Genomic DNA, 24,545 nt, shown 5'->3' with positions numbered 1-24,545 from the left:
AATAAGGAATTAGTATCTCAAAATAATGAAAAACTTTATCAAAAATAATAAGTTGGTGTCTTAGAGTAATGAAGAACTTTCTCAAAGTAATGAGTTAGGATCTTAAAATAATGAGAACTTTTTTCAGATAATTAGTTAGTGGGCTATCTCTAGTCAGCTAAAATTGATTTGAAACTTTCTCAAAATAATGAGAAAATAATGAGAAACTTCCTCAAAATAATGGGTTAATGGGCAGCCTCAAAAATTTTCTTGAAATAATGAGTTAGTTTCTCAAAATAATGACAAAGTTTCTCAAGATAATGAGTGAGTATCTTAAAATAATGTGAAACATTAAAATATCAACTCAGTATCTCAAAATAATGAGAAACAACGGTAACTCGTTATTTTTAAAAAGTTTCTCATTATAAAACATGATCTTTTTTTTTCTTTAGATATTTTCTTTTACATCTAATACCTGATTATAACTACCTGCCCTGTTACGGATAATGAGTTGTTTCTCTTGAGATAAGAACAGTCCTTGTGAAGTTCAGACTTAAATTTAGTTGATTATTTTAATGGTGATTGTCAGGTTAAATCTCTTCATCAACTTAATACATCTGTAATGTTTCTTAAACCTGAACCTGTTATTAAGTAAATGTCTTTAATGTGTCTGTTATGTCACACAGTTCTTTATTAACTTTAAACAAAAATACAAAAAGTTGAAAAGAAATTTGACTTTTTAATTTCAGAAACAGGAGATTTTTGTTGGTTTTAAATGCTGGCTCCTGTCGTACAGTATGTTCAAATCATCACATAGAAGCATCTTTTAGCTCTAGAAGGAAGTGGTTGTGTACAATAAAGGGATCTTATAGGCAATCTGCCTTCAACCGGTTCTGGATTACAGTGATCTGTTGTACATGAATGCATCTGCACACTGTTTGCACATGTTAGATACTGCATATCATAGTGCACTGAGATTTGTTACAAACTGTTAAGCCCTCACTCATCACTATACACTTTATTCCAGGGCTGGTCGGCCATCTTTGACCTTTCGTAGGCTCAGTCACTGCATTTGTTCATTTATAAAGCCATACTGGGTAAACCTCCTTCGTACAGTTGTACTTTGATTGAACAGAGACATGACTGTAGCTGTAGTCTCAAGATTTAGTTTTGTTGTCTGTTCCTGGTGCTTGGACTAAGCTGGGAGAGCTGGAATTACCCTCACAAAGAGTTGAAACTACGAAACTGCTTGATTTTGAAGCTCTCATAAGTACAAGGATGACTGAATTGGTTGGTTCTTGCCATTGTGCGTAGGTGTTGTAATATTTCTACATGCTACTGTAGATCTTTTTATGTTTTAATTGTGTTGTTGTTTGGCTGGTTTTTGATTTTGTAAACCCGAGTTTGCTGCTGATTTTTAGTTCCAGTTAAGGTAGGACCATCATGTGCTCCAGCAAACACATTCTCATCCCTGGAACTCTGGCTCCACCTACTGGCTGAATGATGCATCACTGCTCTGGTGGTGAAGTGAGACATGTGATTCAGTGTTAGTGGAGCATGTTACCTTTAAATGATGATAACATTGTACTTCTTTCTACTCCTCTGCTCTTTAATGTGTATACTGTCTCTGATGAGATTATTGTGGCTAACCTTGATGCAGGGTGTCCTCACCTCTGACCACAGCTGCCCAGCGCCATAATTTCAGCACTTACCCTCAGGGTCTGTTCTGCCTGGGCTGGAACTGCTAAACCTGCAGTGGTATCAATATTACATTTTAGCTCAAACTTCACATCAGTAACCATAAGATGCAATAGTAACCTGGTTAATACTGCTGGACTCTCCCTGCTGACCCACTCTGGTATTTTCCGATGGTACCTTGGTACTGCTTCACTGCCGGCAGATGGGGGGGACACTCCCCCTGACTTTATTATTATTAATCATTATTTAATTATTGGTATTGGTGGTAATAGATCGGATGGCTTGTAGCCACAAGCCCGATTGACCAAAGTGAGAGCTGTGTCCGTATACTCAGCATAAAGTCAAACACGTTTTCGATGGGTGTTGGCTTCTGCCAGGGTTTTCCCTTGTCACTGATCCTGTTTGTGATATTCATGGACAGGATCTCGAGGAGCAGCCGGGGGGAGGAAGGGGTCTGGTTTGGTGTCCTCAGAATTGCATCTCTGCTTTTCACAGATGATGTGGTTCTGTTGGCTTCATCACACGTGACCTCCAGCATGCACTGGGGCAGTTTGCAGCCAAGTGTGAAGAGATCGGGATGAGAGTCAGCACATCCAAATCTGAGGCCATGGTTTTCCGCTGCAAAACAGTGCATGATTGCCCTCTCCGCGTTGGGGTAGAGTTACTGCCTCAAGTGAGGGAGTTCAAGTATCTCAGGGTCTTGTTCACGAGTGAGGGTAGAATGGAGCGTGAGATGGATTGGCAGTTTGGTTCGGCTTCTGCAGTGATGCAGGCACTGCACTGGTCCGTCATGGTGAAGAGGGAGCTGAGCTGGAAGGCGAAGCTTTCAATTTACTGGTCCATCTACGTCCCAACCCTCACCTATGGTCATGAGCTCTGGGTAGTTAACAAAAGAATGAGATTGCGGATACAAGCGGCCGAAATGAGTTTCCTTTGTAGGGTGTCTGGGCTCAGCCTTAGAGATAGGGTGAGGAGCTCAGACATCCAGAGGGAGCTCGGAGTAGAGCCGCGTCGAAAGGGGTCAGTTGAGATGGTTCAGGCATCTGATCAGGAGGTCTCCTGGGTGCCTCCTGTTAGAGGTGTTTCAGGCACGTCCCACTGGTAGGAGGTCCCGGGGCAGACCCAGAATACGCTGGAGGGATTACATATCTCATCTGGCTTGGGAACGCCTTGAGGTCCCCCAGGAGGCGCTGGAAAACATTGCTGGGGAGAGGGATGTTTGGGTGCTTTGCTCAGCCTGCTGCCCCTGCGACCTGGCCCTGGATAAGCAGATAAAAATGGATGGATGAATGGATGGTGGTAACAGAGTAAAGGTAGGATGAGTTTTAGTATACTTTATTCCCATTTTTTTCTTCTTTCTTCTCCTTTCCCCATCCTTTCACCTGTCAAACCACTAGAATATAGACACAGATGCACACACACGAACACACACACAACAGTCAGCCAACGAACTTGTCACCTTATCCCCTGACAACACTTAACTTACTGACCTGTATTCACTTTTGTAGTCACTTTTCTTGTTGTTTTGTTAGTGTTTTGTATTATCTTGCCTCTTGGACAAAAACAGAGGTCAAACATATAAATAAATACTAGTGAAAAGGACAATTATAAGAAAAACTGATCAGTCAGCATTTAAATGTAAAACATTTGGTGCAGTTGTGTTGTGTTTCAGTTTAGGAAGTCAAACTGGAACAGACTCAGTGACAAGTTTAAATTGTGTTGCTCTCTAGGCAAAAATAAGCCTGGGTCTTCAGCCTACTAGGTTATTGACTGTGAGAAAATTTGTGTGAAATAATCTTTGTTTTTCAAGATGTATGTAACCAGGATCAATGATTCGTTCATTCATTCATTCAAGAGATGGCTGGAAATTTCCCTCCTCTTCTGGGCCTTAGGGCTCATTGCGTGTGTGACTAGAGAGACGAACATTACTGATGGAAGTCAACTGAGTTTCCTGTGATCATTCAGTCACATCCAATGACCTCTTGCACTGTTTGACCTATCTGTGTCCATTATTCAGAGACTATCAGAATCTGAGATCAAGAAAAAAAAAAAGAAGAGAACTTATGGTTATCTGATACATCCCCAATTTTCTGCTCATATTGTTTGTTATCTCAGCACACTTCTCCCCTCACAGTGGATAAGGAACCAAATGTATTTCATGTAGCAGACCTGTAGATAACAGAGTTCAGGCTGGTCTTTACTGTGATTGGATGTTCCAGGTTTGGGTCAGCTGCTCTATTAAAATCAGAGTTGTGTCAATAACTGTAAGTTCCCCTGGCTTTATTATCTGTGCAGACTTACAGCACATACCATTATAAAAGGCCTGAATGCCCAGGAAATGTTTTCCTTTGTAATCTTCTTACAAATATTAAGTGAAGATTCGGAGCGATGGAAACTTTGTCTCTCATCAGAATCCACAGTTACACTTGTAATGTGTTATATTTTGTCCCTGCTGACCAGCAGAGACTGAGGTGTGTAACCTGAACAGTTTATCTGAGGCTCAGACATGTTTCACACCACACTGTGTTTAACTGGTGAGAGACCTTTAAATCTGTGTCAGTGGTGTGACGTACTGGAGGACTGAGAACATGTTCAGCATCTTAATAAATACAGAGATGGAGATGTGAGATCAGATTAATGAGGCAGGGCAGGAACAGAGCTTTAAGAGACTGTTGAGAGCAGGTGATAGATCAGGTGAAATTAACAGATTAAAATTGGCTAACACTGCAATATTTCATACACTGTCAATAACCCTGTGACTAAACATCCACTGCTCCCATTTTAGATTAGGCCTATTATTTTACAGCCTTAATACACCATTTGTTATACAGTACAGGCCAAAAGTTTGGACACACCTTCTCATTCAATGCGTTTTCTTTATTTTCATGACTATTTACATTGTAGATTCTCACTGAAGGCATCAAAACTATGAATGAACACATGTGGAGTTATGTACTTAACAAAAAAAGGTGAAATAACTGAAAACATGTTTTATATTCTAGTTTCTTCAAAATAGCCACCCTTTGCTCTGATTACTGCTTTGCACACTCTTGGCATTCTCTCCATGAGCTTCAAGAGGTAGTCACCTGAAATGGTTTTCCAACAGTCTTGAAGGAGTTCCCAGAGGTGTTTAGCACTTGTTGGCCCCTTTGCCTTCACTCTGCGGTCCAGCTCACCCCAAACCATCTCGATTGGGTTCAGGTCCGGTGACTGTGGAGGCCAGGTCATCTGCCGCAGCACTCCATCACTCTCCTTCTTGGTCAAATAGCCCTTACACAGCCTGGAGGTGTGTTTGGGGTCATTGTCCTGTTGAAAAATAAATGATCGTCCAACTAAACGCAAACCGGATGGGATGGCATGTCGCTGCAGGATGCTGTGGTAGCCATGCTGGTTCAGTGTGCCTTCAATTTTGAATAAATCCCCAACAGTGTCACCAGCAAAACACCCCCACACCATCACACCTCCTCCTCCATGCTTCACAGTGGGAACCAGGCACGTGGAATCCATCCGTTCACCTTTTCTGCGTCTCACAAAGACACGGCGGTTGGAACCAAAGATCTCAAATTTGGACTCATCAGACCAAAGCACAGATTTCCACTGGTCTAATGTCCATTCCTTGTGTTTCTTGGCCCAAACAAATCTCTTCTGCTTGTTGCCTCTCCTTAGCAGTGGTTTCCTAGCAGCTATTTGACCATGAAGGCCTGATTCGCGCAGTCTCCTCTTAACAGTTGTTCTAGAGATGGGTCTGCTGCTAGAACTCTGTGTGGCATTCATCTGGTCTCTGATCTGAGCTGCTGTTAACTTGCCATTTCTGAGGCTGGTGACTCGGATGAACTTATCCTCAGAAGCAGAGGTGACTCTTGGTCTTCCTTTCCTGGGTCGGTCCTCATGTGTGCCAGTTTGGTTGTAGCGCTTGATGGTTTTTGCGACTCCACTTGGGGACACATTTAAAGTTTTTGCAATTTTCCGGACTGACTGACCGTCATTTCTTAAAGTAATGATGGCCACTCGTTTTTCTTTAGTTAGCTGATTGGTTCTTGCCATAATATGAATTTTAACAGTTGTCCAATAGGGCTGTCGGCTGTGTATTAACCTGACTTCTGCACAACACAACTGATGGTCCCAACCCCATTGATAAAGCAAGAAATTCCACTAATTAACCCTGATAAGGCACACCTGTGAAGTGGAAACCATTTCAGGTGACTACCTCTTGAAGCTCATGGAGAGAATGCCAAGAGTGTGCAAAGCAGTAATCAGAGCAAAGGGTGGCTATTTTGAAGAAACTAGAATATAAAACATGTTTTCAGTTATTTCACCTTTTTTTGTTAAGTACATAACTCCACATGTGTTCATTCATAGTTTTGATGCCTTCAGTGAGAATCTACAATGTAAATAGTCATGAAAATAAAGAAAACGCATTGAATGAGAAGGTGTGTCCAAACTTTTGGCCTGTACTGTATGTGCATATCATCTGTCACTGTCTCTACTATCCACATACTGCACATAGTTATCCAGTCCATGTATATCCATTCAGTGTGTATTTCTTTGCATGATATAGTTTACAACTTACAGATCACTTGACTTGTATATAGATATTTTATTTCTATTGTTGCCCTTCACCATACAAAACACTGCAAACATAAACAAGGAAGTAGGTACCAGTATAGATGTTACTGATTATAGTTTGCATATAGTCCACTTGTGCTTTGTGGACTTGGAGAAGGCTTACAGCTGTGTCCCTTGGGGAGTCTTGTGGTGGGTACTGCGGGATTAGGGGGTACCGGGGTTGCTGCTATGAGCCATCTGGTCCCTGTATGACCAAAGTGAGAGCTGGGTCTGCATACTCAGCGTAAAGTCAAACATGTTCTCGGTGGGTGTGATGTGTTGATATTCATGGACAGGATCTTGAGGCACAGCTGGGGGGCGGAAGGGGTCCAGTTTCATAATTGCATCTCTGCTTTTCACAGATGATGTGGTTCTGTTGGCTTCATCACACCCTGATCTCCAGCAAGCACTGGGGCAGTTTGCAGCTGAGTGTGAAGCGGTCGGGATGAGAGTCAGCACCTCCAAATCTGAGGCCATGATTCTCTGCTGCAAAACAGTGGGTTATTGCCCTCTCTGGGTTGAACGAGAGTTACTGCCCCAAGAGACGGCCTTCAAGTATCTTGGGGTCTTGTTCATGTGTGAGGGTAGAATGGAGCGTGAGATGGATCGGCTGTCTTGTGTGGTGTCTGCAGTGATGCAGACACTGCACCGGACCTTGTCAACTTGGCCTCCAAATTCCCCAGATCCCAATCTGAATGAGTATCTGTGGCACATGCCATTAACCCACCTCACAACCCACTGGACTAAATGGATCTGCCGCCAACGCACTGGTGCCAGACACCGCAGGACACTCCCAGAGATCCTGTGTCCATGCCTCAACAGGTCAGAGCCAAGTCCGATCCAAAGAGGCCCCACTTTGGATTAGGGGTACATCTGGGGTACCGGCACATCACAAGAATCCTTGAGCAGATTGGGACCTGGGAAATTTAGAAGCCAGGTCGACACCTTGAGCTTTTTGCCACGCTCCACAGGCCATTTCTAAACAGTTTGTGTAGTGTGGCCTGCTGCTTTTTTCTGTTGGGGGGCCACTGCCATTGGGGAGTACTGGTGCCATGAGGGGGAGTACTTGGTCTGCAACGGTGTTTGAGTGGGTGGAACATGTCAGGTGGTATCCACATGAATGCCAGAACCAAAGGTTTCCCAGCAGAACAATGCACTGGAACAAAATAAACAAAGTTATTCACTTCACCTGGAGTTGTTTGAATGTTTTGGCTGATCGGTGCGTGTCAGAAAGAGAGAGAGATATTTGTAAGTTACCTTTTCCATGCTATACCTCTTTATCTGCTTGAGTGCAGTGATTCTTTAAAGAGATGTAGTTCCGCCTTTTGGTTTTGGGACATGTGAATAACTCACTTTCCCTTACAGTGTTGTTCTTACTCTGGTCCAGCAGGTGGCGGTATGACACTTGACATTGTTTTGTGATCCTCCAGTAAACACAGCGCAGAAGAAGAAGCAGCTCCATCTCTGTGATGCTTCATGCTATAACTAGCCCCTGTTCACTTCTGTACTGAACTCTGGAGTCATTTTATTCTCCTCCAGGTTCAGGTCTCAGTTAAATGGAGCTTCATGAACTCTTCATGCGGCCAGAAGTAAGAATGTGGAGCGACTTCCGCCCTGGTTTTTAAAGATGACGTTAGCATGAGCTTTACGTGGCTTCATCACAATGATAGTTAGTGGGGAAGCTAGCTAATGTTTGGCTAACGGTGAGTTAACACTGTTGAGCTGTTAGCTACTAACTAATGGAGCTAAACAGCTAACAGCTAAGTGAATCAGCTTGGATTAGTTCAGTTGGTTAGCATTGTAGGATCGTAGCTCTTGTGCTGGATTATCCGTTAGCAGTGGATCAGAGACGTCTCGCTGTGGTATGATTCATCTGGTGGTTTGATGGGGCTTTTAAGGACCATGATGCCGCCCAAGTTCCAGCTCTTGGCTGTTTTGGCTTTTGGAGTGTCGATGCTCTTCATCGAGAACCAGATCCAGAGACTGGAGGAGTCCAGAGCCAAACTCGGTAAGACCAGAAGAGACCTGCTTCACTGTTAACATGGATTATTATATAATTATCGTTGTCATGTTCATGTCTATATTTTCCAGTATTCCTTATTTCACACTGCTTTCCCTTGTAGGCACCTTTAACTATAAAAGTTAGTTGGACTCAGGGTGGGAGGTCAACTTTTTTGGCCACCTTCTGGTAGGGTTGCAACTGATTTTCACAGTATGATAACACTGCCAAAATATCGCGGTATCACGGTATTACAGAATTTATATGACTACTATAATTGAAAATATTTTATTAATGGAGGTATGTTGAAACTTTTAAATGTAATCTCAAGACATCTTTTTATATATATTATCATTGCTTTCTTCTGAAATGTATTTTTAACTGATGATTGATTGTGATCTTATCTTAGACTGTAGTTTTAGTCAATTTAACTGTATCTTTTATTATTTTGTGTAGTTATTATTATTTTTTATATATATTGTTATCATCGTTTTTCCTTCTATCACAAATGTTTTGATTGTCTTTATGTTCAGCACTTCATGTTGCATTTTATACATGAATTGTGCCTTCCCCCTTATTCCTGAGGGCCCTACTGTAGTAATAATTATGTGCGCAACTTCCTGTGATAAAGCGGAAGTAGCATTGAGCTAGTTAGTCCCATAGACTGTCTGTGGTTCGTCCCAGTGGCTACTCTTGGTGGCAAACTGCCAACGCTGGTTCTTTTCGAAAGTAATGTGCCTTCAGTTTAGCAAATACTGATTTATTTTTAACTAATGTTAGCTTCGCATTTGCTAAAATGTCTTTGCGGAGCTCTGGTACCTGTTGCACTGTCCGTGTCTGTAACGACTAGTGTTGTCACGATACCAAAATCTTTGTTTCGGTACCAATACCAATATGAATTTCGATACTTTTCGATACTCTTTGGTACTTTTCCTAAGGAAAAGTCCTTTTGGCTACAGACCTTTAGAACAATAAATAGTAGGGGTGTAACAGTACCAAAAAATCATGGTTCGGTAAGTACCTCGGTACAGACATCACAGTTTGGTTGCTCAAATGTTTCACCAAGTTGGTGTTGTCTCGTGTTGTCTCCCTTTGCGAGGCAGACTTTCTCTTGTCTTTTTTCACGTACGCCAGCTGCAGATGTTGATACAGGTGTTGTCATACACACCACTTGCGCAATATGTGTTCCAATAGGAACAAGGAAGGCGTGCGCATAAATGAATTAAATAAATGAATGAATTGAATCAATTTAAAAAGTACCGGTATTTTCCAAATGCAGTATAATACCATTTGGAATACTCTAGTACCACGGTACTATTTTAGTACTGGTATACCATGCAACACTAGTAACGACTAACAATCAGTCTAAGCTAAATTTATGTCTTCAGCAACTGTGTGTTGAACATGTAACCAGAACAAAAAGGGATTGTTCCTGTTGCCAAAGGTACTGTTGATATGAGAAATAAAACTACAAGAGTTTCATGAGACATAGAGAAAAAGTATTAAATCAGAATTAGCAGAAGATAATGACACGTAGACTGACAGGTCCGTCACTCAGCGTAAGTACATGATATCCCTGTCAATGCCATGTCAAAGTTAACAATATTTTAACGGAGCAAGGCAAGCTAATAGCTAGCGTACTCGGTTGAAAAGTAAAAAACCAGATGCTTTGAGATGCAAAGGTATGATCACATAATCCCGTTTGAGCTATAACAGGTGGTGTGTTCCATGTTTTATTCCCCAATTGCTCTTTGAAAGTAGAATAGAGTTCTGTAAACAAACTGTTACCATTGGAAATCGTTGGTTTCCGTTCAATGCCAGAAGTTGCACCCATAATTCACACAAGATATCATGGGGGCTAGGAATAAGGTGGATATAAATTAAGTTATTATTATTATTATTAATATTATTATTAATATTATTTGTAATCCTACAAATACATTACAACAGATCTGTAGTGTTAAGAAAATATTTTACATCACAAATGAACTTGCAGTAAATGTATTTTAAATTAATCTCATGGGGGTGCGACCTGTAGCTCATCTGGTGTGTTTGCTCCATGTAGACTAAGGGCCCGATAACACATAAAGCGTTAGAGCAGCTTGAGGCAGATTTTTGTAATTGTTTTTAATGAGAATGAAGCTTTTGGCTCACTGTTTTTGCGTTGTGACACGCCTGGCGTTTCTGCGCTCTAGGTGCCTGGCATTTTTACCCCAAGGAAAAGAAGGTAAAGTGCCCCACACTATTTTTTTTCCATCATCTTTTTTTCCCATTGTCCAATCAGATGATTTGAGAGGCAGGGTTTCTGTGGTAGTCATGACAACAAGTTTACAGTTGGTTAACAATGGAGGAGAGACAGGCGGTAGCGGTTGATGGATAGTCAGAGCTATACGGCCCATCCATAGACAGCAGGTTGTTAAACTGCCTCAAGTCATCCTAAAATATGCCTGGAAACGTCCATCATGGAGGAGAAGCTCCTGGACCAACTGGTGGTACTCCCCATGATCCACCCTCTTATTTAGGGTCTAGCCTCTCACCTTCAACCAGAGCTACAGCAAGTACCCTCTGCCTCAACATTTTAGGAACTAGATACTGATTACTGGGGAAAAAACAAAACAAAAAAATGGTAGAGTGATTACATGGGAAGGTTATTGTAAGGACGTGGTGGGGTGGTTGCCTGGCAACAATAAAAAGGTGCAGCAAGCTTTTTTTTTACTAGTGGTATTCAATTTAGAAAACAAAGGTAGTGAGGTGTGCCTCACATTTTGCAACTTGCAAGACACTTTCTTTGTGACTGGGGCCTAAGTCCTTGTAGCAGTCAGCCTGTTGCCCTTTGCTGTGTGTCATGGTCATTCTTTCTGCCCCCTTTCCTGTCATTCTCAAGCTGTCCTATAATAAAGAAGAAAAAAATAATAATCTCAAAAACCCAAATCTCATCAGTAGACATGAAGACCCAAGAGACTGCCAGCTAGCAACTTTTCTTATCTGAGTCAGTAGCAGAGAACAGCAGAATGGCTGAATGAGTATCCTGTCAATGTGTTGGAGCCTGCAAACACCATTTTCAGTTCATGAGAAACCTGAATATACTAAGAGTTCTCTGAGAGTAACTAACTGCCTGCATAGTTACTGTGTGATGTCTTTAAGAGGAGGGGAATTACAGGGGCCAAGAGACCATCCGTCTGCCCTCAGACGTAACACATCCTGCAGACACATTGTCTGCTCCCTCCTCATGGTGTCAGACACTGAAGGGTTGGCTGGGCAGCGGGATGCCTGCGTTACACTGAGCGACACACAGCTGATCCAAAAAATCCTCACAAGGCCGTTTCTGTAATTGGCTTTAATTAACTTTGCTACAGAGACAGGAAGTAGGAGAAAATTCTTTTAATTATGCCTCCTGTCAATGTTATCATCAAAAGCTTAATTACGTGTTTTGATGTTATTATATCTGAAGGACTGTGTTGTTTTCTTTAATTAAGACATGCTAGCAAGCTGCGCTGGCCTTAATTTTAAAACCACTCGTTCATTTACACAACAGATGTACCTTTGCTTTCACTGTCGTGCTGGTGGCCTCACACCTGCTGTGTTCACCGCCACATCAACGTACTACAGGCTCATTAAAATCCAGGCAGCAGAGAACGCCAGCCGTCGTTTCAGAGGTACTTATATCTGATAATTGATGGTAAATATCGTATTTTCTTCTTGTACAGAACAAACAATCGCCAGGCATGAGGTTGCTGAAGTGGAGCAGCGTCACAGTGAAGACGCCGGGCGGGAGTTGTCACCACTGGCGGAAAAAGATGACATGGTCATCATTTACAACAGAGTGCCCAAGACGGCCAGCACATCCTTCACTAACATCGCCTACGACCTGTGTGGGAAAAATCGCTTCCACGTCCTGCACATCAATACAACCAAAAACAATCCTGTCATGTCTCTGCAAGACCAGGTAAGGCCTTCGTCACTGTAGTTACTGTGAACTAAAACAAGATCACACTGACGTTCAAATCCCCTTCACAACGTGAAAGATCAGTATTTATTACAGGTTGTAAATATTTGACCCTACCTGCATCTTTTTATACAGCTGTTAGACAGAAACCTGCCTCCACCTCTCACATAAGCATTTTTCTCATAACTCTAGTAACACTATACTCATACAACAAAGACAGAAGAGTCCTTTGTTGGCACAACAGATGCTCCTCTTATGACAGGCCTGTGGGCACTTTGATCATCACGACTGAAAATCTGGAATTAAAAATAGGCCATTGTTGTGGCCAGAGTCGCACTGGTTGTAACATGAAACATTTTTACATTAATGTGCTTTTAATACTCTGAGTAAATAAAGAAAGCCTTTGAGCTCTGCTCTGTTAACAGCCTTATGTAACATCTGAACAATGCAGAACTTCCCCAGCAGTGTTTGTCAAGTCTCAGACTGGTTTTATTTCTGTCATGTTCTGAATAGCTTCTGCTTATTGTTCAAATCTGTCAGTGAGCTCTGTAGAAAAATATGCAGGGTAGAAGGATGGCAGTTAATAGTACTGCATCCTAATTTCTGTCACATACTGCAGTGTCTTAAAGGCTTCGTGGTTAGCAAACAAAGCAATAATATTTGGGGTTTAAGAGGTTTTGGTGTACAAGTGGTGTCACAGAGGAAGCTGTCATTCACCAAATTACAGATAGATGTTTGGATAGATAAAAGGGTTGGGCTGGTGTAATAATGTTCAAACCAGTTTGATATTAAGACGAACACCAGATCAGACTGGTATACTAAATTTAACCACTAGGTGTCTCACTTGACTCAGCAGCCGCTCCTGAGTGGTACATAATGACACCGTGTCCCAACAGCACAAGAGCAACCACGTAACTATCAGCAATGTGCTCGTGATCAGACTGGAGATGTAACCACTGAAAAGATGGGCCAGTGCCTGCTCTCTTCCTACGACTGTAGTTTTTTAATTTTGTATTGTGATATTTACAGGAACTGATAGCAAGTAAATTGTTATTAGCGATTGCCTTTTACTAGAATCTTTTGGCTCTCTGGCGAGCTCGCTCCAGCCAGCTGGTACCTCATTTAGGTTTTCGTAGTAAAATGAGGAGGTATTGTGTAGATAACACCTCATTTTGTCTCTAGAAATCAGCTGTTCCTCATCCATTGCATCGCTTCCAGTGAGAGCGACAGGAATGAATAGAAACAGGATGTCCAACAAAAGTTCAGCTCACCAGGTCATTTGCAGCCACTTTTGTCAGCTTCACTGAAATGTTGCCGTATTGCTGCAGTTTGAGTTTCTTAAGGCCCCGATCACACAGAAAACATTTTGCAGGTTGCCCAGTGTGCCTTTTCTTTTTTTTTTAAATTGAATGCCACGAGTGAAAAAACAAAAAAAAAAAAAAACACTTGCTTTTTATTGTTGATGGGCAACCACCCCATCACCTCCGTACCCTAACCTCCCCATGAAATCAATCTACCATTTATTTTTATGTATTTCACAGTAATTGGTATCTAGTTCCTTTAATGTTGAGGCAGAGGGTACTTGCTGTAGCTCTGGTTGAGGGTGAGAGGCTGTTAGCAGATAAACTGAGATCTGTGTGGGTACATGAGACCCTAAAGAAGAGGGTGGGTCACAGGGAGTGCCACCAGTTGGTCCAGGAGCTTCTCCTCCATGATGGCTGTTTCAAGTACTGCACTTATATGCTTCCCCGCCTGCTATTTTCTATTGAGATGGTGGTAACTGCGGTTTGTAAAATTGTATAGCTCTGCATATCCAGCAACCACTACTACCAGTTTCTCCTCCATTGTTTACCAACTGTAAACTTGTTGTCATGACAACCACAGAAGGCCCGCCTCTCAAATCATCCGAGTGGACAACGGGAAAAAAGTGGAGATGACGTAGGACGCTTTTCTGCTTTGAGTTGAAGTTTTTTTTTTTTTCAACTCAAAGAGTTCAGAGCGCTCCGGCGAAAACACCAGGCGCCAATTTGCCAACCTAAGCTCACAGCCTGTCAGACACTAGTGGCTTCGTTAGTCCGTTTATAATCATGATATTATTTCAATCACCTTGTCATGCAGCTTTAAACTGATGTAGGACAAGTTGGATTTACAGCTGTGATGCCATCAGCACAGGTTGCTGATATAGGCTGCTTTTTAACTTGCCAGGACTTGTCATAATAACGAATGCTGGTTCATCTGATTTGCATAAAACTTTACCAGTTTAAGCTTGTACACCAGACCGGACCTGCAAAACTGGAAATCAGCCCAACTCTAATAGATGCAGTCAGACAGACAGTCAGTGTTCAGCTCTTGTGGATTTTAAATGAAATGATGAGTGTAGTTTTAGCACTGACTTTAAACTTCAACATTGAATGGATAGTGTGGAAACTGCAGCCTTTTTCATCCATTGTCTCCAAATTATAGGCGACAGGAAATAATCAGTAGTCATGTAAATGTAAATAAATGGACATGATTGAGTCTAAAGGTGCCTACAGACTGTCATAACAACAATCCTAAAAGCCAGTTTCATGTCTTGTTGTTCAGAATCCGTCTCTTTCAGACTCTGATATCAGTTTGGGGGACCATGTCAGATGGATTTTATAAACGCCTGGTGAATCACAGCGCGATGATGTAAATCCATTCAAAAACAACAGATGCGAGCAGAGACATGTCATCAACTTGCATCATCTATCTGCGCCGCTCTAATGTTTTCATATTGTGGCAAAACAAATTGTTTTGGACTCGGAGCTGGTGCTTCATAAAACCTCTGAAAGAGGAGCAGATTGTGAGGCCCAGGGATCAGAGGGCAACATGAAGACCAGAACCTGCCGAGTTAGTTTGCGGTAGCATTACGCTAGCCGCTATTAGTTTAGGTATGTGTACATGGGTCTTAGCAGCAGTCATATTGAGATTGAGAACTTGGTTTTGGATTTTTGATACAGCCTGTTTTTAGTCAACAAAAACTCCAAATCCCCATTGGCGGACATGTCTGACAGTACGACCTACTGTTTTTGTTTGACAACCAAAAGTGTCACCAGAGACAATCAGCAGACACTTGGTATGTTCACCAGTGGTGTACCAGAACCTATACGGCAACAGTCTGGTCTGCAGCAGTGAAATGTGAGATCAGTTGGATTGAGCTCATGTTAGAGGTTGACCGATTAATTGGCATTGATATGACGTTTTAAACATTATTGGTGGAACTTGGCTTCGGTAGCGCCCAATGGTTGCACAGCCTTCGCCAGTTCTGCAGGGACGGACATGACTGAGCGGAGCTGAAGAGGGGAGGGTTGTGTGAAAAGATCATTTGGTTCAGCTCCAGAGAAAGCAGCTCCCTTCTGCTGTGTGACTGTCTCAGTGTTCTGTTCTTCATTTTAACATGTATTTACATGAATCTTTTGGCTGGACTACAACAGTGCATTCAGTGCTGTAGTGCTATTAGTGCTAGAAGGAAAGTCTGTGAGTCTGTTAATGAGTGAATGCCACCACTTCCTGTTTTAAATTAAAAGGCCTTGTGTCAAAAAAAAACGAGGGCTCCAGACTAACTTTTTTTTAGTAGGAGCACTGTAGCCCCTAGCTGAAAAATTATAGGAGCACAAGCAGAAATTTAGGGTACACCTAAATGTTCCCGGGAAGTCCAGGAGTGCTTAGGGCTCCAAATCCACAATCCAACCAGTCCGCAAGGGTCCTCAAGCGAACTTTCTGCAGACTTCCACAGAGTCCACTTGGGTTGCAGGCTTCACTGATGTAATAACCCACAATTCATTGCAATACAGATGCGATGCTGTGGGTTTTTTGAAGTACCGGAAAAAAACCTTATGAATGTGTAAAATAGTTATTGATAGTTAGGCCTATAAAAATGTTACTTGAATATGACAGCAGGGATAGTTTAATCTTTCCAGTCTGGAGGGCTGTCTTATCAGCCGCTTGCAGGCAAGGCAAAGGTTGACTCTAACAGGCCTACTGATGAGTGTAGATGACGTGATCCTCGCAGTTAACATCACTCACCCACCACTTTCCTCCTCTCACACACATTAGCCTACACTGGCGGACTCGCTCCTTCGTTTTACATCATGGAAAAAAAAAAAAAAAAACGCCCACAAATTTGCGGGTTGCGCACGAGCAAGTAGTTGTAAAAAATACTCGATCTGACTCCAAAAATGGTCGCAAAATGCCACCATTTGGTTGCAGTCTGGAGTATTTCAGCTTCAAGAGAAACCACACACTTGGTGTGGTTGAAGTTACAGGAGAATACTGTTTGAGGCAGAGTTCGTTAGTAGCTTGTGACCTTCTCTTGTAAGTAAATAAAGCTCCAGAGAATATGCATGGCATCAGCACATATTACAGCCTGTTACACTGGGCGCATTTATATGGCTGTCAGTGCAGCTTAGGACACATAGTGTAAATGCCTCAAAGCTATGCTCGTGTTATTTCTGGCTCCTAGTGCCAAGGTAATATCCTGTCTGCCGTCTCACAACAGGCTGCCTCCCTCCATCTCACAAACAGTCTGTTTCCTCTGCACATGATAAAACAGAGACAAGGGGAAAGATTCAGGCTGCTGGCACCTCAGGACTCAACTCAATTCACAACAGGAACATTCAGATTTGTATCCAGTGATAGCATTTAGCTCTGCCAAAAGTGGTCAGCGTGTTTGACTTTGTCATATTTTTACTCTCTCAGACAGCAGAGTGTGTCAAAGATAACAGTAATAAATGAGGGTGGCGTTAAGCTGTTCAGAACCAAAAGGCTGTTTGAGTTTAACTGATGAAATTTGTACCTCTTCTGGTCGCATGTATGTGAGACATCATGCAGCTTATTTCTGAGTTAGATTTACGACATTAGAACCTTTCATAAATTGAAGTGTAATTTTATACTGTTGACCCTGGGCGTAATTTCCACTGTAGACTCACTTTTCAGAATCCTGTTTTCGCCCTCTTTAACATTTTTATAGCTTCAACTTTTCTTACTAAAATCTTTCTTAACGTTTTCCTCTGACTGTCCTGCCTAGAGATGCACCGATCCAGCTTTTTCAGTTTCAATACCGATCCCGATGCTGTGGCCTTGAGTATCAGCCGATACCCGATACCGATCTGATACCATGGTTGACCTAAAAAGCTATATACCTTTACATGTAGAGAGAAAAGACTAGAGGCATCAGGCATTGATGACTACACAGTTGTTTCCTAAGATAAAATGAAACAAGATGAAACAGATTAATGCAATAATGAATTATTTATTTTTAACAAAAATAAACAATTGTGCAACAGCAGTTGAAATATAGTGAAATACCTCCACACAGCAGATTCTCTCCTTCGCTCCATGATGTATGATATAGCTCGCGTCGCAACAGATTTAAAGAGAAAGGATCGCCTCAGGTATAGGTTGCATTTTCCGATACCCGATACATCTATTTTGATGATATCGGGACCGATATTCGATCCAGACATCGGATCGGTGCATCCCTAGTCCTGCCACTGTAATCAACATGAAAGATGCTCTGTTGTTGTCAAGCATTCACAATAATACAAATAAGTGCACCAGCAGCAGCGAGTGGTGCAGTATGTGACTTTCTTTGCCCCGGGTAGGCTTGTCAAGATAATTGCCCTTTTGCTAAGCCCCGACCCTTTGTGATAGTCCGATAAGCTGTCGGAGTTAGCATACATGCCAAATTGTTTTCATTTTCTTGATCAAAGTACTGCCAAACCAAGCTGGCTTTACAAGAGGACATCTTTCCAATTTCCCACCATGCTGTTTTAAAACTCCAGTCTACTCGAACATTACCGCGGGGGGGGGACTGCTGTCTGACAGCTCTGTAGCACCCACTAGTGGCAGGCGGCTGCATGACAGTTAAGCGGCCTTGTACATGAATAAAACACTAATTGCCTACGACCTCTGAATTCAGTGTGATTTGCTTGCCCTTTCTGGACTATTTCCCTCCCTACCCCCTATGGATTATTTTTTTTTTTTTTTTGGATTGCTGTTGCTGCTGCTCTTTGTAAAGCGTCTTTGAGTATCCTGAAAAGCACTATATAAATCCAATATATTAACATTATTATTATTAATTGGTTTAACCGACTAATATTTCTGGTGCTGACTAACGAGGGGGAAGACATTTAATTGTTTAGACGGCTAATTGCACACACCCCTAGTTCTTACAACAGAGCACAGAGAGTTAACAGCACCCGTTACGTCCCTCCAGGCCGTTGATTTACCTGTCCCTGTCACACCACCACTAACAGAAGAAAAAAGAAATGTTTTTCCCAACTCCACCCAAAATAACTTAAGTCTCCGTATCAGAAAGGTTCTTCTTTCTCTCTCTTTCTTTGTTTGCTCCATGTTCGCAGGTCGACAGGATCGTCTGTCCAATCATAATTATCACCTCCATATGTGGTGGTCACTGGCTATTCATGGGCAGGGATTGATTGATTGCTGACCAGCAGGAGTGCGCTGTCAATTTACGATTGATTTGCATTCATGAACATTCACACATGCCTACGATCAAATCTGAGTTTTTTTGCAGGGTTCGTGAATCTGGTGTAGGTTTTTAGTACCAAGCTTTTTAATGTGCAAATCTACTCATAGATTTGGTAACATTTCATGAGTGAGACCCAATATGTGCCACCACTACGTGAAGGGGTCGGGTCATTTCACTTATTTCTGTGATACCAGGTTGTAACTGAATCCAGACATAAACCTTTGCTGTTGACGCAGGACCTCTGTGACCCATTGAATCAGCAGATTGGCGACCTTTTGAGATCAACTACTAAACACAACAGCCTCTCTTTGATTTCCCTGTAATGAATCCTCACTAAACTCATCTTCCAGCGTTGACTGCAAAGACTCATTACGACCTTTAAAATGTAAAAAATGAAAAGAGTCAATGAAACACAAATGCATCAGTCTTAGCAGAGCCAGACGTTTCCACTTCTCTGTCCCGTCTCTGTTCTCTGTTGTTACTGTGTTTTTCCATTTGCTGGAGTTTCCTGCTGCTCTGTAATTAGTTTCCATTATCTTTGGCTACAGGTGCGCTTTGTCAGGAACGTCACCTCATGGAGAGAGATGAAGCCCGGCTTCTACCACGGCCATGTAGCTTATCTGGACTTCTCAAAGTAAAGCCCTTCATTTCCTGTAATATCCAGATTAGTTACAAACAGTTAGCAGAGCAGATAAAGGGAGGTCATGTATTGATTGCTAACGTGTGCTTTAGTGTTGATTAATAGCATTGTTGTCCTTATCTCCCCTGACACTATCATTTCAGTGATCACAGGTAATTATCCTAATGGTGTAAGTGAGAGAAAGAGAGCATGTTAACGTACAGACTCAGTTCTCCTGACGCTGCCACACTCTCACTGAAGGAAAGCTGTTTATGTAGTAAACAGTGTTGATCAGGTGGAGGTTTCTTCAGCTGTGTGTTCAATGCAAATAAAATGTCAACCCCTCTCTTTATGTTTAGGTACGGAGCGAAGGGTAAGCCCATGTACATAAATGTGGTGAGGGACCCCATAGAGCGCCTGGTGTCATACTACTACTTTTTACGTTTTGGAGACGACTACAGGCCTGGACTTCGACGAAGGAAACAAGGAGACAAAAAGGTCTTCATTTAGAGCTCACCAGTTTGAATTAAAATAATTTGATTGTCAACGCATGAATTCATGATAACAGGTGTTTTCTGTCGTCTTTCAGACCTTTGACGAGTGTGTATCGTCAGGAGGGTCTGACTGTGCTCCTGAGAAACTCTGGCTGCAGATCCCCTTCTTCTGTGGACACCATTCAGAGTGCTGGTGAGTGAGCTGCACCTGCCTCACAAAAAAAGAACACAATCACTATAAGAGTAAACCAACAGTAAAGTTGTGGGTCCGAAAACCCAAACAATGAGCTGACTGTAAAGCTCTGTAAAGCCGAGGGGAACTGCAGATTCAGGTGCTAAATTCTCTCTAGGTTCATCACCATGAGCGACCTCATTCACATCGTCACGTTGTTTTCACGCTGACATTTAATACAATTTTATTATTTAAAAAAAGTTGATAGTTGCTTTAGCCGAATGGTTAAAAAATGGGAACTCTGGAAAAGCAACTGCATTACACAGTTTGATTTTTGGAATCAAGATATGCTTGATACAATCTTGTTTAGTGTAGACCACAGACATATAAAGTGTAATGATTTGCAACAGAAAGTAATGGCATTTTGACTTGCAATAGCACTATTGTTTTGAAAAATCATCATTAGATATTTTGCTCAAATAGATTGACCCTGCAGCACAAACAGAAACTTATCATGCAGCAGATTACCTGATGATGTTTGATGAGCTGTTTGTGTGCAGGAACGCGGGCAGTCGATGGGCTCTGGAACAGGCCAAGTACAACCTGGTGAACGAGTACCTGCTGGTTGGAGTGACAGAGGAGCTGGAGGACTTCATCATGATCCTGGAGGCAGCGCTGCCACGCTTCTTTAAGGGAGCTACAGAGCTCTACAGAACTGGTACCAACAACCACACACACCACGTCACAGTCCGCCTCGCGACGCAAACATCTGTGGTGATTCTTTAATGCCTCTGCGCCGGTTAGGCCCTGGCCAGAGCCATTATGTTTTCAGGCTGTCCATCCCATTCTTTTGAACGTGATATCTCATGAAGGCCTTGAGGGAATTTCCTCTAAATTGGCACAAACGTCCACTTGGACTCAACACTGAACTGATTAGAGTTTGGTGGTTATAGGTCAAAGATCAATGTGAACTTGCATTCATCTGATTATGGTGAACAAGATATCTTAAAAACACTGTTTCTCAAATTTGGCACAAACATCCACTTGGAATCAACAAAGAACTAATGAGAATTTGGTGGTCAAAGGTCAAGGTCACTGTGTTCTTGCATCTGTTTTGTTCTCATGAACCATATATCTTAAGAACACCTTGTAGAATTTTCCTCAAATTTGGCACAAACCTCCACTTGGACTCAACACTGAACTGATTAGATTTTTCATGGTCAATGGTCAAGCGAATGAACTGTGACCTTACATCTGTCTCATTCTCTTGAGTGTGATATCTCAAGAACACTTTGATGGAATTTCTTCAAATTTAGCACAAATGTCCACTTTGACTCAACAATGAACTGATGAGACTTTGGTGCTCATAGGTCAAAGGTTACTGTGACCTCACAAAACATATTTTTGGCCAAACCACAAGCATTCATTCACTAATTATAACAAATTGATGATGTTATATCCAAAAGGTTAAAGGTCAGCTTCGCTGTGACATCATACGTTTTGCAAAACACTTTACTGGCCATTACATCTCCATGTTCCATATCTCAGGAACAGAAGGGGAGACATTTGGTCAGATATTGAATTGGTGACACTGATCTTGAAACTGTGCTGATTGTATAGATCTTCTGTGTGTGAGGTGTCCATGTTTTCACAGACATGGATGTAAAGTGTAAGTGTAACTTGACTGGTGCGTGGAGGCGTACAGCTGCGAGTTGGTAATTCTAGTTCTTGTCTGTAGGGTCCACTCGTGACTAGCTTTGATGTTACTGAGCTTTTTTTATACCTAATGATCTGTAGTAACTCTGCGTTGTCTCAACTGACATTAACCCCTTTTATGTTCCTCCAGGAAAGAAGTCCCATCTGCGAAAGACCACCGAAAAGAAACCCCCCACCAAAGAGACAATAGCCAAGCTGCAGCAGTCAGACATCTGGAAAATTGAAAACGAGTTTTACGAGTTTGCACTCGAACAGTTTCAGTTTGTGCGTGCCCATGCTGTCAGGGAAAAAGATGGAGAACTTTATGTCCTGGCTCAGAGCTTCTTCTATGAAAAGATCTACCCCAAAGTGAACTAACAGTGGAGCCAGAAAACAGAGACAAGGGCTGCACTGGGACTTTCCAGGACTCCATTAGTAGTCATTTACACTGGGAGAAGGTTCACCAAGTGATGCTGGTGAATGCTTTTTCTTACCATGGTGCGGCACAGTAAACCCCTCTCAGACTGTACAGTGGAATTTCTGTGAGGGTTGTGTCTAATTTTTTTATTGCCGGTGCAGCTGTCGAGAGACCTTAACATGGATATAAAGTGTCAGTCTAAATGGTGAGAAAGAATTCAAACCCAGAGCACAGAGAACTGGATGTGATGCATCCCAAAACCCAAACACAAGCAGATTTGATTTATGAGGCTCTGTGTTTGGGTTTTGGGTGGAGCGTCCAGATAAAAGCAGCAAACCTCAACTAGTTCAACAAGTTTAAAACCATCAAAAATGTGTTTTTCTGACAGAGAGAAATCTGTTCAGCTCCATGTTGTATTATTGTTTTGAACACGACATTTTAGATGCACAAATTCTTGTTTACAAGTTGCAGAAGATAAAACTGTTTAAAAAAGTCAGAGCTTTGTTTGTACATACTGTATTAACATGCAGGGAACATGTTTTTGGACCAAATGGTAGCAACAGAAAACAGACTGGACCATTGCATCCTTTGGTGCGTGACTTTTTTTAATCCCACTGAGATGTTCTCGATTTGTAGACATGTTTAACACGTCGTCTCAGTATTTTGTCACAGAGATAGTGATATGCGTCTCTGATATATCTGACAGCTGCTGTTTTAAAAGGAGCACAGCGGGAGTAGGACAAAGGTACTAATCAACAGAATGTTGTGAGTACAGGGTTTACTAGACATGGTCACAGGGTGACGGGGGTAGAGGTGGAGGTGATAGTGCCTTTATTACAACATTTAGGATTTTATTTTTCATTTTCCAGTGATCTCACAATCATGTTTGTCTTTATTTGTGTGTGTCCATCAGAACTACAGTTCCTGTTTCTCTTGTTTCACACGTCATTAACAACCAAAAGAAAAAAAACACAAGTGCACAGTTTTTGGCTCATTTTATTCTCACTGTATTCTCTTCTGAGAGTTGTAGGTTGTGTCTGTAGACCATATAAAAATAGCCACTGTGACATCACGCATTGGTTTGTGGATTTATTGTATGAACAGGTCACCAGGAAGTGCTCCAGGCCAGCGTCCTGCACGGGTCCATTTTTGAAAACCTGCACCCGCCCATACCTGTGACACTCAGTACCGGAACGGACCCATTACCCATCATTTTGTCTAAGTCAAGCCGCACTCGCCTGCACTTGTTGATAAAAGTCTCGTAACCTGACCCACACCTGTGATTAAACACACACAGGCTACAGTCACACACATTAAGCTTTTACCCGTACCCTTACCTGTCGCTTTATACAGTATATACATATTTTTACCCATTACACAGCTTTTTGCAGGTTATCTGCCGGGTGTCCGAGCCAGTACAGGACTCTGCTCCAGGCAGAGGTTAACTTTTGTAGTTGTCAGACATTGTAATTACTCCATCACGTGACGCCCTGTGGCCCAAAAAGACTTTTTCCTATTGACCTAAATGGCAAAGGAGACATCTGTATTTCAGTGGAAACTTTTTTTTTTTTTTTTAAGTCTCACAACCCTCGTGAAATGATGATTTCACTATGAGGAATTGATCCATTCGGTTGGAAAACATTTGGAAAGTCTAAAAGAGCCACACAATGAAATTATTTCATCCCCATTCAAGTTAGCAGAACGCCTAACCGGAAGTAGTCTGCTCGGCTGGCGGGAGTCTGCAGTGCACCTGCTCTACAAACTCCCAACAATGAGTCCTAAAACCTGGAAATGAGTTAGCATTTTAGCGCTCTAGGTTTCAAAGTCAGTGAATTAAAAGATTTATGGAGGGAAAAAAAAGGAAAATAATATTAACGTAATATTTTTATGGCGTTTTTGACAAGGACACTTTTGTCCCTTAATAGGACGAGTAAGAATATTTTTGCTACACAGTGTAGTAGAAAAGTGGCATCATGAATTTGTCTTTGAAATTCCAAAATAAGTCAAAAAATACACACCTTTGCCAAATATCACGGCTAAAAACATAATCACTGCAAAGTTATCAAGAAATAAAATTTGTAAAGGACACTTTTGTCCTTAATAGGGAAGGCGGTTGCCAACAAGTGGCTAAATGAGGCTACAGAACGTCATCACGCTGAACACAGCTTTACAGTCGTGGTGGGGATGTGAAGTCAAGCAACCGTAGTGCAGCTTGTTTAAAGCCTAACATTAGCGTTTTACTTCTGGTGATTGCATTAATGCTTTAAAATTATAAAAGTGGTGTTTCTGAAGAGTGTCTAAACTTTTTGTTTCTGCTGCTCCAACAATCACCAACTCTGGTTTGGTTGAAACAAACCCTTAATTCACCCAGATATATGTGAAACATGCCTGTTCTATACACGCTAA

The 24,545-nt window shown here is 41.9% G+C and overlaps 1 protein-coding gene across 1 annotated transcript; it reads left to right on the top strand.

Moving 5' to 3' along the window:
- Positions 1–7,729: 7,729 nt before the first annotated feature.
- On the top strand, positions 7,730–23,211 carry hs2st1b (heparan sulfate 2-O-sulfotransferase 1b). Its single transcript, XM_033622839.2, has 7 exons — positions 7,730–8,290; positions 11,989–12,227; positions 19,290–19,375; positions 19,720–19,858; positions 19,950–20,047; positions 20,587–20,744; positions 21,873–23,211. Exons 1-7 carry the CDS (start codon positions 8,167–8,169, stop codon positions 22,097–22,099), a joined length of 1,071 nt encoding a protein of 356 aa, XP_033478730.1. The 5' UTR covers positions 7,730–8,166; the 3' UTR covers positions 22,100–23,211.
- Positions 23,212–24,545: the final 1,334 nt, after the last annotated feature.

This window comes from Epinephelus lanceolatus, chromosome 6, assembly GCF_041903045.1.
Source record: "Epinephelus lanceolatus isolate andai-2023 chromosome 6, ASM4190304v1, whole genome shotgun sequence".
NCBI lineage: Eukaryota > Metazoa > Chordata > Actinopteri > Perciformes > Serranidae > Epinephelus > Epinephelus lanceolatus.
This window is presented reverse-complemented; position numbering and strand designations above follow the sequence as displayed.

Coding starts and splice junctions, on each gene's coding strand:
- hs2st1b (XM_033622839.2), top strand. CDS start 8,167: ATGGGGCTTTTAAGGACCATGATGCCGCCCAAGTTCCAGCTCTTGGCT. Junction 8,291..11,988: donor GGAGTCCAGAGCCAAACTCG/GTAAGACCAGAA, acceptor CTTCTTGTACAG/AACAAACAATCGCCAGGCAT. Junction 20,048..20,586: donor GGACACCATTCAGAGTGCTG/GTGAGTGAGCTG, acceptor GTTTGTGTGCAG/GAACGCGGGCAGTCGATGGG.